Below are 14,573 nucleotides of genomic sequence, written 5' to 3' on the forward strand. Positions count from 1 at the left end.
TCCCTTTCTCATTAAATCCAATTTTTTATTTTAGGGGAAAAAACAAAGATGTCAATATACCACTAACAATCAAACCTAATATTTACAACGACTTCTATATTTTTTTCTATCTAATTCTTTAATTCAAACAATTTAAAATTATCCCAAAATCCAATTTAATTTTCTAAAATATCTCCTTCAATAATACAAATAAAAATCCATAGATATTTTTTATTTCATAATAATAATATTAAAAAAAAAGTAAACAACTGGACTCTTCCAAATAGTGCTCGTCCACAATTCAAATGAATTTAAAAAAAAAAAAAACACAAAAGAATCTTGAGTACCAGTCATTGACTATAAAATTAACGGTCCAGATGAGTTGATACCAAATCAAGAAACGAATATAAGCCGTTAGATTAAAATTAAGGGTTTAGTCACAGTTCCTTTTCACTCCACGCCTCCTATTATACACTCACGCAGTCCTCTTTACATTCTTCCTCTTTCGTTTCCCTCAAAAACCTTCGCTACAGGGAAACCGCTTCTCTGTTTCATAGCGGTTTTCCGGTTATCTGGATCGGTGGTTTTGTTTATTTGCTTATATAAGGTGAGTTTTTCTTTGTTTTCTTGATTTTTTTCTTGTTTGATATAAAGATCTATAACGTTTGTTTATTTGTTGAAAGATTTATCTGGGGTGTTTAGTTTCATGTGATTTTGAGCGGGAAAAGGGTGTTTTTGGATTTTTTTTTACGCGACATACATAAAAACATGATAAAGAAAGATCTGAACTTTTTTTCCTGGAAAGATTTTTCTGGGTTTCACTGCAAAAGGTTTTTTTTTTTATCTTTATTGGGGTTTTGTTAGTTTTGCTTTTTAGGTGAAATTTGAGATGGGTTTCTATTTTTATTGAGATTTTGGTAATTTTCTTTATGTATAAGTATGAAAAAGTTTGTGGTGTCTTTTCCTATGTGCACGAATGATGAAGTGAAGCTTTTGGGTTGTGTTCAGTTTTTCATTTACGACAAAGGATACCTGTAAAACCCACAGTAGAGTTGTTTTCAGTTTATTTTTTTTAGGTGATTAATTTTCAACCCTAGTTTAGTCTATTTTATTGCTTTGATGTTTTTCCAGGAAATAACCATTATATGTGGTGTGATTTTATTGGGAATCTATTGTCCTTTATTTGTTTGCTGCTATTCTGCGTTGTTGTGAAGCAGAAACACAAGTATAGATTGAGGGGCTATATTCTCTTTTTCCTTGTTTTATGGGATAATCATTTGAAACTAGGTCCACCCTTTTTTGTTGGTCAATTATTAGGATAATAAAGTGAGGGAAACCAGTTTTTTCTCTCTACATTACAGGCTATCTTTTACTTCCTTGTATCTAGGCATGAATTCTTGTTTTTGAATTTTTTTTTGGTATGTTCTGTTATCTACAAGTCAATGGCTTGGAATGTTTTTCTTGTCTGTCTTTGTCTACATATGATTGTAAGGCATGTGTTTAATTCAAAGCTCCTGGAAGGGTATTCATGTCTGTGTGGTTGTTCGGGTTGTTTTCTTCTTTTCTAGTAGATTTTCCCCCTTAATGTCATGATTTTGGAGCTCTCAATTATGTTTTTAAATCATTAAGAATTTGCTTATGATTATTTGTTCTCAAAAGTTTCTGTTTCCTTTTTACCTTATGCATTCCGTCAACTGTTTGCAGGTCAGGAATTGGCTTTTGAAGCTTGATAATGGCTGGTGAGAAGATTATAGAAAAACGTATCCTGTTAATATTTGACTGCAATTTTCGTGGGTCCTTTGGTAGATTCTCTAGATGCTTTATTACATGTTTGAAATTTTTGGAACATGGTTTTTAAAATGCGAATGATGTCTCAATCTTTTATTTGGCATTGATGACTGGATTGCTCCACAGTATGATTTTCTTGCTGATGAGCATATTTCAGAATGTTAGGGGGGTGATTGGGTATAATATATGAATTTTCGAATTCTCAAAGAAGTGTTTCCATACATGAATCTATGAAATCCAAACTCTACCAAATGTCTTTACAGGAAACAGCTTTTATCCCTGATTAAGATAAAAGGATGTTTCAGTAAACAGCTTTGATATCTTATCCCCTGCCTCTCCTCAAGCCCTCATGTGGAGATGGAAATTGCAAAGGAACATGCTAAATCTTTATAGCACCATTGCAAACATTTATCGCCCTAGTCTATGTGCTTATGCTAGCTTCTGATGTGCGATGAGCCAATGAATACTGTGTATAAGATTATGCCACTTGATTATAAGAAGACTATTAATGCTTGAATTAGCCCACCCTGTGTATAATCTGGATTTTTATTTCGAAAAAGTCTTCTGTTTGATGGTACTAGTTGTTTTATCAAGTCTTGAGCTCGGTCTTATTATACTTATTGCTCTATCAAATCTTGAACTCGGTCTTATTATACTTATTGCAATTTCGTCATGACTTAACTTTTTTCAAGCTGAAGCTGTTGCTCCGGGACTGAAATCTGATCCCTCTAACAAACTGATTGAGAAGGATTTGGTATGCTACTATTCATTTCTCTCTTATTGTACATGATATATTTGTGTTGGGAGTGTTAAATTTATAAATATGTTACTATACCGGAAAATAAAATAATGCTTGCTTTTTGTGACTAATTTTTGCGAAAATAGCACGTAGGTTCCCCATATGTCTAAGGAGAGGGGAGGTAGGCGGGAAAGAGTTGGATAGAGGTGATTATACAAGGACCACATCTTCAACTCACCCGCAAGTACTTGACCCTAGATATTGAAGTATGAACTATCCAGGTCGAGGATAGAGAACATGGTTAATAGTTAATCAAGTGCTTCTCTTATTTTTAGATGAAGTAATGAGAGTAGTATCGTATATCTCGAGCTAATTCTCTTTTCCCACTAATCTTTTCTGTCATAAGCATTTGTTTGGTTAGAAGAATACTGTTTAGTCTTTGTCTTGAGCTACGAATGTTCTCTGTGCTTCTGCATTTGTTTGGTTCATATAAATCATGCTCATCACTTCGTTTTATGTACTTCAGACATTTTTATATTTTTTTTCGTATCTGTTTTTTTGTAAACTCAATATGTATAGGTTTCAAAAAAAGATGGAAAAGCTGCTGACTCGGTGGCTTCTTTGGGAGCTGTGACCAGCATCAAGTGTGAAAATGATCAACCACCTGCTGCAGAGCAAGGTGCTTATTATCCACCTACTAGCTATTGCGATTACTACTATCCAGGTTAGATACTGACTTGGGTTTGTCATAGTTCCTTTAATTTTCGGACCTGCTCCTATTTAATGGTCACAGACCAGTTATGACCACTTCATGATTCTATTCCCTATATAAATGCATTGGAAAATCTTGGTTGGAACTTGTTAACTTTATGAGTAGTGTGTTTTTGTGTATCATATACACAGAGTTATCAAAGATGCAGAAGAACACATATCAACCAAGTTTTTATATTCTACTAGGGCTGACTTATGATAAGCTACATCTTAAGTACATATTTTATTAATACTCCTAGGTGGAGATTGCTGCATCCTTTGATGCTTGTTTATGAATTGTGGCACATTTTATTATTTCAAGTTATGTTTCTTCTATTCATTGTAAATATAAGGTGCAAAAAAGAAGAGAAATGTAGCAATTTTTATGGAAATGAAAATCGAACTGACACACTGGAATAGAAAAAGCTTATGGAAGTAGAAATATGAAGCAAGTAATTGAACCCTGCTTTGGTGGTTTTTTTTTGGGGCTCTTTTTACTGGGTAGTGAATTAGGTAGTTCTCAATGCTGCTAGGAGGGTTCGGCAGAAGTATATGGAACCATTACTGGTAGAGGTTTGATATAGTTTTGATGCTTAACTATTTTATTATATCTTCAGGTCTTTACTCCTCTCCATTGAAGTTTGATCTGTGGACTTGTATGTGTTTGCCTTTTGCAATTAAATATAATAACCCGTTGGATGATAGTGTAATTTGAATTTGCTTTTTGCAGGATATAATGGGACTTATAATCAGTTAGATGAGCAGGCTTACTTTAATGCGGTAGGTTTTACTTCAATAAGGGTTGTGTCATCTTAATTTGTTTTGTTGTCTTATATAAGCTTAAACACAATCTGGTGATTGTCAGGGTGTTCAATCAGACAATGGTTCCCTTCTCTACTATATGCCTGGCTATAATCCTTACAGTGCTGGATTTGTGGGAGGCGATGGGAAGCAGCCCTATCCTTCGTCCGGATATCTCCAGCAACCTGTCTCATATGGTTCAGATTCCATGCCATGTTATACATGGGGCTCGCCATACTGTGCTGATATCACCAATAGTGCTGCTCCAAAATCCGGGAACGTTAAATCAACTTTTGGACGAAATGGTTCAGTCAAGTCGAATGGTTTTAATTCCACAAAAACAAATAGTTCTTTCTCAAGCAAAAACTCGACCGTACTCTTTAACCCAAAGAGTCGACCAGCTACTGCCATGTCAAATCCTCCAAAGTCTTTCCATCAAGCTCAGCCTTTTAATCCAGTGAACAAGGTCTGTTTAAATTTCCTCTGATTAACTAACTATATGATGGCTTTCTTTGCTAATGTTGAATGGGAAAATCTATGCTGAAATGTCTCTTTCATTCCTTTCAGAGGGAAAATGTCTCTTTAAGTTTTTATTTTCTATGTTTTTCCTTGTGTTTGAAAGTGTATATCTTCCTCTTGTTTTCTTTTGACGAGTTTTATACCCCTGTCTTTGCAGTTTCAGTCCGATGTCCAGTCTGGAGGCCTGATGAAGGGGTTTCATCTGGTTGGGGACTACCCATCATACACGAGTCAGAATCAAGGTTTTTTCATGCCTTATGATCCCATCAACTGTCAAACAAACAGTAGAATGTGGAATGGAAACTACAGAGCTAAACCACGGGGAAATTTCACCAGAAATGGTGTGTTTGAGGCAACTAATGAGTTACCTCGTGGTCCCCGTGCCAACGGTAGAAGTGTCCCTTCAAAACCATCTGCTGAGGAGGATCAGCTTGTGCCAGCTGTTCAGAGGGAGAAGTATAACAAGGAGGATTTTAAGACTCAGTATGACAATGCAAAATTTTACATTATCAAGTCATACAGTGAAGATGATATCCACAAGTGTGTCAAATATGATGTGTGGTCAAGTACTCCAAATGGAAACAAGAAATTGGACACTGCCTTTGTTGAATCTGAGGCTAAAGCAAGTGGAACTGGTTCAAGCTGTCCAGTGTTCCTCTTCTTTTCTGTAAGTTATCATGTTTCTGTTTTTTATTCTTCGATTACATCTGAACGTTTTTTTTCATTTGTGTGCATGGACGTGTCTTTGAAAGGATGGTCATAAAAATCTAAGTTTTTTTCTCTTGAATTTTTAGGTAAATGGAAGTGGACAGTTTTTAGGTGTAGCTGAGATGGTTGGGCAGGTTGACTTCAACAGAAACATGGACTTTTGGCAGCTTGATAAGTGGAGTGGGTTCTTCCCACTGAAGTGGCACATAGTTAAAGATGTACCAAATACACAGTTCAGGCACATCATCCTTGAAAACAATGATAATAGACCTGTAACCTATAGCAGAGATACACAGGAGGTGTATCTCAGTTTTTGCTTCTCCATTTTTGGCTATTTTTGTCGAAGATGTTTAATTTTTAGTTCAGTCTGCCTGTGTCAATTCTTAATTTTAAAATTAGAGATCTAACAAGTATGCTGTCATTCCAGATTGGATTGAAGGAAGGTTTGGAAATGCTTAACATACTTAAGAATTACTCAGAGAAGACATCTATATTGGATGATTTCAATTTCTATGAGAAGCGTGAGAAAGTGCTCAAGGCTAAAAGGAGTTCAAAACCAGTTATTCAAGCTGATGCATACGAGAAAGCTGATTCTCTTGTGAGTTTCTACTCCTTGTGCATTTCTATAAATATTCAACAAGTAGTGCCACTCTGCATTTTAGCTATAAGATACCTCATGTTTCTCTTTAAACTGTGGACACTTTGTACCAGACACATTGTATGAAATTCGTATGTTTCCTGTGTTGCAGAAGCAATTCAAAGGAGGAGACAAGGTACTCGAGGAGGAGCTGAAGACCAACTCTACTGATCCAACTGCACCTTTGGTTTCTCTCACCAAAAACCTATCGATTAATTCAAGGCCATTCAAAAGTAGTGTCTGAATCATAGGTTGCCTCCAAGAGGCATTTTATGACTAGGTAGACCTGAAGCTTCAAAAGGGGTCCTTGTTTCTTCTTTTTGTGTTTAATTAGCTTTATAGGCATACACTCGTCCCGCTGTGCCCGGCTTTTGGGATGGCATTTACTTACTAGTCTCTATTAGTTTTGCTTCATCTTTAAAGGGTTCTGTTTCTTTTCTTTTGACTTTGCAATGTTTGTTTACTTTCAAAAGATCTCTACTTTTGTTTTAGATTATTGCAGTATTGATAATGTTAAAAGAAAAAGTTGCCCCCATCTCCCTGTCTACTCTACTTCAATTTGGCATCAGAGTCAGAATTAACTTCTAGTGTTATCATAATCAAGTTTGTCACTATGAAATTTTGCATCTAATTTTATTGAAGTATACATCTTAAAAGTATGTGAAGAGTTCTGTAATTGTGTGTCGGAAGTTGTTTGATGAAGTTGTCTTTCTGCCAACACATTTTTTTTATTGATAATAAACCTACATTAGATAAAAGCAAATTAGTCGTAACAAATTGTATTGAAGATTTTAAGAAGCAATTTCTGTCTGCAAACTTCCACAGCAAATGCTAATGAAAGTAGAACAAGTCAAACTTGATTTTTCACTAAAGATGGAAGGATTTCTTGATGATCTGACATCACTAAATATGAAATAAAAACATACTCCCTACTTCAAAACACTAAAACAAATACTATTATCCTGTATATAAAAAGAAATGGCTCCATTCTCGACTTCTAAAGTTGAAGGAAGATCAAATTCATAAAGCAACCAACAAAAAATTACTTGGTCATATAAGGTGAAAATTTAGCTTTGTCATCTCTGTCGTTGTCTCTCCAAGAATGCTGTGGCATCATCATGCATGGAGTTTGCTGCAGAATTGTTGGAGCTACATAGGGTGAGTATGCCAAGTGATTATTACTTGGCATCATAGTTTCATATTTCATCAATGCACACATCATATTGTTGCTCCCATTCCCCGCGGAGGACGACGACGATGCACCATTATTATACTGTGGCCAATCATTCTCATTCATCATCACCATCCTCATTTCTTGATGATATATTGGAGCTTGCAATTGATTATAATCTCCATATTCCATCCCCCCTCCTTGGACCATAACATTGTCATTGTAATGAGTCCATTGGTTTCCTCCTCCCAAATCAATCATTTCTCCTCCCATCAAACCACTAAAATTCCCTTTAAGCAAATGAATCCTAGCCTTGACATTTTCAACTCTGTCATCCAACAAAGTTAAAAAATCCCTCAACTTAAACTCAGATAACTGATCCATAAACTCTAGCCAACATGGATATTTTTTCTCCATATTCATCTTTCTCAACTTGATAAACTCTTCCTCAACCCTCTTGTTTCGATCAACGAAATAATCAGACAATCCAAAGGTTTTACTACTACCAGATTGCAAACTATTCTCCTTTTTATACTCATCGATTAAATTCTCAATCTCTTCTTGTTGTTGTTGTAAGCTTTTACTATTTGTACTACTACTACTTCCACTACTATTTGTCCAAATCTCAGGCCTACACTCTGATCCATTCCCTTGTTTTGGTCCATACATTATCATAAGGCCATTCACATTGCAAAGTGTAGTGAATTCATACAACTTTTTCAATAAACCTTCTTTCCTTTTCTTAAACGTTGCATTCCTTGATTTCTCCTTGCTTATTAATTCCATCTTCAATTTCGCACGACCCATCTTCTTGATCTACAATAAATATTCAAAAAAAATAAAATAAAAATTTAAAGCTATCAATTTCTACGAAAAAACTTTTGATATAGGAACACAACTTCGAAATCAAGAACAATAATATAACCATGAAAACAAATCATATAAATAAACTATTATTGGAAGAGAAACAAGTACCTTTTTGAGTTTGTTTTCTCAAAAGTATGACTTCAACTTACCAAGCAAAAAAAATAAATACGTGACTTCTTTTTATAAATAGGGAGAAAAGGGGTTTGTTTAAATAAATCAATTAATGCTATTAGTTTTAAAAGGAAAGAACATGTAAAACTTTAATTTAGTATCCCATTAATTGATTTTCTTAGATCCTTACTTCGTCATAAATATTTTTAGTAAAAAATATTCTAAAATTGCCATATTTGTATATAATTTTCCTAAATAAAAAAAAGGTACCAATTAATGTTATGAATCGTATTAATTACAAAAGCAGCGTAAATAGATTTATGCATCTCCGTGGTTATTAAATGATCTAATTTTTTTAAAAAAATAAGTACGTAAATATTAAGAGCCATATGAGTAAAGAAAAAACTGCATAATATATATATATATATTTTTTGTAGTAAATCAGTTTCATTATAAATAATCAATCTCCATAAGCATCTGATTAATTGATTTTGGTTGATTATAGTTTCCTTCTAGTGGGATTAGCTAATTCTGTTTGGATTAGTGCTATCATCTTTTCACCCTCACCCCCCTACCATAAAATCTTCTCATTATTTGTTACTTACTATGTATTCGATCTTTTGTTTTTCAAACTATGAATTATATTTATTTATTATAATAATATATATTCAATGTAATTTAATAGGTGAGTTTGAAGAAAGTAAAGTGTATGTAAATTTTATCTTAATTTTAAGAGATAGAAAAATTCCTGGAAAAAGTAATTGAATATGAAAACGTGAGTTATGATAAAGTATGTGTATGTTGATGATATGAAATGAAAATTTGATTCAATTAAATTGATAAAAAAATTAATTATTGGTTTAAAGAAATCATTATCAAATTGATATTGCATAGAAATTGAATCGAATTAATATATTAATTTGATTTTTTCCCTCAAAATATTTAATTTTTTTTTTAAAAAAAGGAGAAGTACACAGCCATAATTCCCTTAAACCCTCGTTGCATTTCTAACGCTCAGAACTACACAGCTCGGCAATGTCAAACGATCAATTACAGCCGTTGATCTCGGAGACTAATAAACACTCGCTCGATCAACGGCCGGAATCTCCCCAACGGCCGTCGAAACTGCCCAAGGTAAACGACGACGGCGGCAACGACGTTGTTGAAGGAGAAGAGCAGAAAGAGTCAGTTACTAGAACAATGAATCCTAATCCTAGGCTACAGCGGTACCTGCTAGCAATTGAGTACATAGGAACTCGCTTCGCCGGTGCTCAGCAACAACCTAATTGCAGAACTGTAGTCGGTGTTCTTCAGGTATATTTATCATTTATATGTCAATGAGTGATACTTTTGGTTGTTGGAGGAAAAGGTTTTCTTATCTGTTGATTGATCAGCTACCTGCTACACAAAGGTACTTAGTTCAGTGTTTGGTGTAAAAATGGCGATGACAAATTACATTGTTTTTTCTTTTTGATTTTGCAGGAAGCCTTCCAGAAGTTCATTGGACAGCCAGTATCAGTATTTTGCTCGAGTCGAACTGTAAGTGTTACTTTCTAGTTGTAATAAGCTATGCTTAAAACGAGTGAGTAAATGTAATTGTCTAACCTGTTTCATGTCTATCTTCAGAAACGTTATGTGAATTCTCTGGAGCTCAGATTTATTTATGATTTATCTTCAAAATTCAACCTTTAATGAGTTTAAATGTACTTAATATGGAAGTCCTTATCAAATTAGAAAAGAAGAGATTATACTAAGAAAAAGAAAAAGAATCTACTTAATATGGAAGATCAATAAATATGATTTTAACACTTCCTCTATATTTCTAACAACATTATGTACCATTTACCTTTTGCTGTTTGAGGACTAGTTACACCGAAGCAGGTTCTTACACATTCTCATCTATTCTCTTCCCCCTCCCTCCTCCTAGATTCAGTTCCTCTCATTATCAGGGTGAAAACATTAATATCAAGGAAAAGAAGGGGAAACCTATAAAAGAGCATAATAAACAAAGGTCTGAAAAATGATTTTTGGAAAAGAAGGGGAAACCCAAACCCGACTTGTGGGATACATTGGGTATGTTGTTGTTTGCCTAAAAGATGAATTTTGGAAGTAGACAAAAAAGGATATGGTAACTGCTAGTTTGTTATAATTGAGGTGGAAATCATCTTTGCTCTAATTGGTATCATGCATCGAGTAGAGGGTAGAGGGGCGGGGCAATTACCAATCGAGTTTCAAACAGTAACCCTAACACTCCGGGATTATGCACTGTGGGAATGTGTGACTTCAAAATGGAAAAATGATCGTCACTTTCAAAGAACATCTTTCTACTAGTTGTTTTCTTTCCGTTTTTGTGGGTCTATATCCTGCGAAAGCTGGTTATCTATGTCTTCTTTTTAGCTCTTTAGAAGTTACTAAAATGTTCAATATTATTAACACACTTACAGCTCACTTTGGTTTATCTTAGGATGCTGGAGTACATGCTTTATCAAATGTTTGCCATGTAGATGTTGAAAGGATAAGCAAAAGGAAACCTGGTGATGTGGTACTTTTCTGTCTGTTATGGAAGTTTCACAATATCTGCACTGCACAAGCATTTTCAATCTTTTGAGTAATGCAGAGAAATTTGTTATCATCCTGCTTCTGTTAGGTTGAGTTATTTCCTTCTCATTATATTCTATATTCATGATTGAGTGACCAATTTTCATCTATTCCTTGCAATTGTCTTTAGTTTTCAGTATGTGAATCCTCTATAATTTTTCCATTCCATTCATGCCTACTTCTTCCAATACTAAATAATTTTCTTTTAAAGTTGTTTCTACCTCTAAACCTATTATGTCACCTCGCTTATCACATGTATTTTTCTCGTGCAGTTACCTCCTCATGAACCTCTGGTGGTAAAAAGAGCTGTGAACCACTTTTTACAGGTTTAGTTGTCTAACAAGTTCTGATTCCTGATATTTAATTTTGTACAATCCTCCAAAGTCTTGATTCTAAACTTTGCTGATCTTCCATCTGCCCATGATATTTGCCAAGTATATTTCTGTTTCTTTTTATTTGGAATCTTTTCATCTTTTTATGTGCATATGGAGGCTCATCAAAGTTCCAATCTTTAAGTTCCACTATTTCCTTAGAATGAGTCTTGTAGATTGAATTTTCTAGTAACTGTTTACAGTTGAAGAGGATAATAGTTGTACCAAACAACTAGAACTCTAGAAGTAATCATTGATTCTTTAACAAAAGTAAACCTGTCATTTCTCTCTCCTTTTATATTCCCCTCGTGTTTCCTGCAACAAAACCCAATACCAATCAAGCTGGTATTTTCAGTTTGTTAAAATCACATTAAGAATGAAATTTCAAGCTGGTATTTAAGTTTGCTAAATTACATTAAGAATAAAATTGAGGCAAAGTGACCTAATGCTAATCAAGCTGATTATATTTTTCTATCTGTGGAGGTACTGACCATTTTTATTCATTATTGTTTGATTGCAGAAGAACGCGGGTGATATAATGGTTATTGACGTTCGGTGTGTTCCAGACGATTTTCATGCCAGATACAAAGCTCAAGAACGCACGTAGGCATCAATATCTTCTTGATCACATAGAATAATACTAAATCTGTACATGCATATGTGATCCAAGTAACACACCATCTCTCAAAATTGATTTTTTCAATGTCTATTAGAAAGGTTAGCTGCAGGGAATAGTCTTCTGTCTGGTTAGGACGGTGTTATTTACGTGTATGTCACTGCTCCTGATTGTTCTCTAATCCATTCTGAGAGTCGATGTTTAACAGGATAACAGTGGTTATATTTAAAGTAACTGTTTATTTGGATAAGGTGTTGCACACTCGATATTTAATTCACATATGAACTAGTGTATGCTAAATTTATGTTTTCCCGTCTTTCCGTGTGACACATGCTTATGAGATCAATGACTGAGTGCGGGTCATTGGGAATCTTCTTTTTAGGTACTTCTACCGATTGTTATCTGGACCGGAGCCAGTATCTAGCTTTGAGAGGGACCGGGCTTGGCATGTGCCTGAGAATCTGGATCTTCTTGCCATGCAGGTTGACTAGCTGCACATATATTTTTTAAGCTTAATATTATTATCTCATGTAACGATATTGTTTGTGTATTTTCCAGAAAGCATGTAACATTCTTATTGGACGTCATGACTTCAGTTCTTTCAGAGCAGCTGCTTGTCAGGTCAGCTTTTCTATCCTTGGACACACAATACTGCTTTTTTTTAAATCTAATTCTGATTTTCCCAAAAAAAAAATCTCTAAATGATACCCTATATTTCTTCTCTACTTTCAATCTGTTCACCGTATATCTTGACTTTTCCCTCAGGGATTTCTAGGTTATTAAAAAAAACTTAAACGTTTTTACAATGAAATTGGAGTAATGAATAACTCAACAAGTTAGCTGGCCAGTATGCCTCTTCTTCTCCATCTTTTTATTTTTTTAATTATCAAAAGAATTTGGAGTGGAGGAGGTATACTGGAAAGTTAGCTTGTTGAACTATTCATTTCTATTACATGAAAACCAAGTGCTGACATAGATTAAGATGAGGATGTGGTATAGTTTTATTGGATATGTAGGAAATTTTCACTTATGCTCAGGTTAAAGGAAGCAACTTCACGACTCTTTATTGCCATTGGTTGAGATTTTACTACTTCTCATTACTTTACTTCATTTTCCCTCTTGCTATTTTCCTATATAGAAATTTGGATGAACTTAAAATTTAAGGTTTATCTCTTGACACTTCAAACATTAACAGGCCAACTCACCCATCAGAACTCTGGATGAACTTAATGTTATTGAGGTCGTTTCAACTCCTTTTTTTCCGTCAATCTCAGAGAGACTAAAGAGCAGTAGTGTCATGGAGGATCCAACTGTATACTTGGGTTCAGACACCAACCACTCCCAAATCTCTTTTAACACCAATGAAGGAAAGTTGGAAGGTTCAAACGGTGAGGCTTGTCAAGAATTTGGCCTTAGAAGAAGACACCGTTGCTTCGTGGTAACCGCAAGGGCACGATCTTTTCTTTACCATCAGGTTGGTGTTTTGTTTCTTCCGAATGTTATTATCTTTCCTTTTAACTGTTTTTTATTGCTGCCCTCCCCCCACCCCAACCTATAAATATACGAATGAATAAGTAATACATAGTGTGTCAAAATTGGACATGGGAAAAGAAGTTCTTTATCTAGTCTTATTATACCCCAAATCCAACAACTATACCAACGAATAATAAACGGAGTATGAAAATTGGAATAATAAATGGTGTATGGAAATTGGAATGATAAACAGAGTATGGACATGGGAAAGGAGAACTTTCAATATCAGATTAATTAATTTTATTTTTAGGTGAAACTCTTTCTTATTCTAGATTTCTGAAATTTTTGAAATGTTTCAGAATAATGTCATTAGGTCTCCTTGCCGAGTTAATCGTGTTGCATGAGATGAGTTTCAGAAATTTTTGGCTTCTGGTTCTGTTTTTTGATGTTTGTTATGAGTTTTTGAGCAGGTATATATTTTGTTCTGAATTGAAACAATAGAAGTGGAGTAATCTTGATACAATTACAGAAAGACTTGAGACATGGGAATAATATGTCATCAAATTTGTGTCTCTTTTTTAACTGATTATCTTATCCGATTTGTCAATCTTTATACAAATAAGTTTCATATTCAACTCCTAAAAATAAGTCTCACGCAGGTTAGGCTGCTTGTTGGAGTCCTTAAGTCAGTTGGGGCTGGTGATCTGACAGATCCAGATGGTATGTTCTTATGCAAAACGTTTAATGTCAGCAGATAATAGCGGATTTTTAGTCTCTGGTCACTAATTGCTCTTTGATGCATCATTTCAGTAAAACGCATCCTTGAAGCAAAATCCATTGCTGCAGCACCCCCGATGGCTCCTGCTTGTGGTCTTTATCTTGGACATGTCAAATATGATTTGCCTCCCGAGAATAATCAAAGCTAATAAGAAGTATTTATTAGCAGACTTGTTTGATATTCTCTGAGCGTATCTCTTGATCGAGCGAATTGAACAGCTTCTTATTAACAACTAGCATTGTTTGCAATGCAATGAGGTGGATGCAAGTAGTTGGTATCAATTAGATATTTTGATTCGTTATGTTATGGTCAACCTTCAGGAACATCTGATATAGGGAATTGAAACATATTGTGGATTGTAAAACTGATGATTATGTTGTCATATTAAGTTTCAACTCTCCACGTGAGATGTTTCTTGAAGGTTGATGATACCACCATACCTTAACAAATCAAGATGCCTGTTTGTCTGTTTCCAGAAAAAACTTGATTTTGTTGTATTAGGTTGGAGAGAAAACAGAAGGCAATACTAGTCTAGGATGTAGTTCTACACCAACTTTCATTGTTACAGTTCATGTAATCTGGATGTACATGAATCAAACATGCTGGTGTCATTTATGCACTTATTTCCTGTTAATTTTACCTTTGCTTCCGATGTTATGCTATATTA

The 14,573-nt window shown here is 34.6% G+C and overlaps 3 protein-coding genes across 6 annotated transcripts; 2 read left to right on the forward strand and 1 right to left on the reverse strand.

Annotated features, from left to right (window-relative positions):
• The first annotated feature begins 83 nt into the window (after positions 1 to 83).
• Positions 84 to 6,456, forward strand: LOC101267743 (YTH domain-containing protein ECT1). Of its 4 annotated transcripts, none has more exons than XM_010316199.4 (10): positions 84 to 586; positions 1,684 to 1,739; positions 2,460 to 2,521; positions 3,086 to 3,230; positions 3,987 to 4,036; positions 4,122 to 4,523; positions 4,734 to 5,243; positions 5,371 to 5,583; positions 5,712 to 5,882; positions 6,034 to 6,456. In XM_010316199.4, the coding sequence occupies exons 2-10, from the start codon at positions 1,712 to 1,714 to the stop codon at positions 6,163 to 6,165; spliced, it is 1,713 nt and encodes a 570-aa protein (XP_010314501.1). In that variant the 5' UTR covers positions 84 to 586; positions 1,684 to 1,711; the 3' UTR covers positions 6,166 to 6,456. The 4 variants fall into 4 exon arrangements, with proteins under 4 accessions (XP_010314501.1, XP_010314509.1, XP_004230452.1 ...); XM_010316207.4 differs by having other exon boundaries at positions 218 to 586; positions 3,086 to 3,185; XM_004230404.5 differs by having other exon boundaries at positions 243 to 586; positions 1,684 to 1,718.
• A 218-nt stretch (positions 6,457 to 6,674) lies between these two features.
• On the reverse strand, positions 6,675 to 8,125 carry LOC104645138 (agamous-like MADS-box protein AGL19). The gene is made up of 2 exons (XM_019212837.2): positions 8,068 to 8,125; positions 6,675 to 7,908 (listed from the first exon to the last, which is right to left on the reverse strand). Exon 2 carries the CDS (start codon positions 7,897 to 7,899, stop codon positions 6,964 to 6,966), a length of 936 nt encoding a protein of 311 aa, XP_019068382.1. The 5' UTR covers positions 7,900 to 7,908; positions 8,068 to 8,125; the 3' UTR covers positions 6,675 to 6,963.
• Positions 8,126 to 8,984: 859 nt separating this feature from the next.
• On the forward strand, positions 8,985 to 14,545 carry LOC101268033 (uncharacterized). Its single transcript, XM_004230405.5, has 10 exons — positions 8,985 to 9,384; positions 9,553 to 9,609; positions 10,535 to 10,612; positions 10,941 to 10,994; positions 11,560 to 11,642; positions 12,038 to 12,137; positions 12,214 to 12,276; positions 12,851 to 13,129; positions 13,788 to 13,848; positions 13,939 to 14,545. The coding sequence occupies exons 1-10, from the start codon at positions 9,106 to 9,108 to the stop codon at positions 14,052 to 14,054; spliced, it is 1,170 nt and encodes a 389-aa protein (XP_004230453.1). The 5' UTR covers positions 8,985 to 9,105; the 3' UTR covers positions 14,055 to 14,545.
• Positions 14,546 to 14,573: the final 28 nt, after the last annotated feature.

The sequence above is a fragment of the Solanum lycopersicum genome, chromosome 1 (genome assembly GCF_036512215.1).
Source record: "Solanum lycopersicum chromosome 1, SLM_r2.1".
Taxonomy (NCBI): Eukaryota; Viridiplantae; Streptophyta; class Magnoliopsida; order Solanales; family Solanaceae; genus Solanum; species Solanum lycopersicum.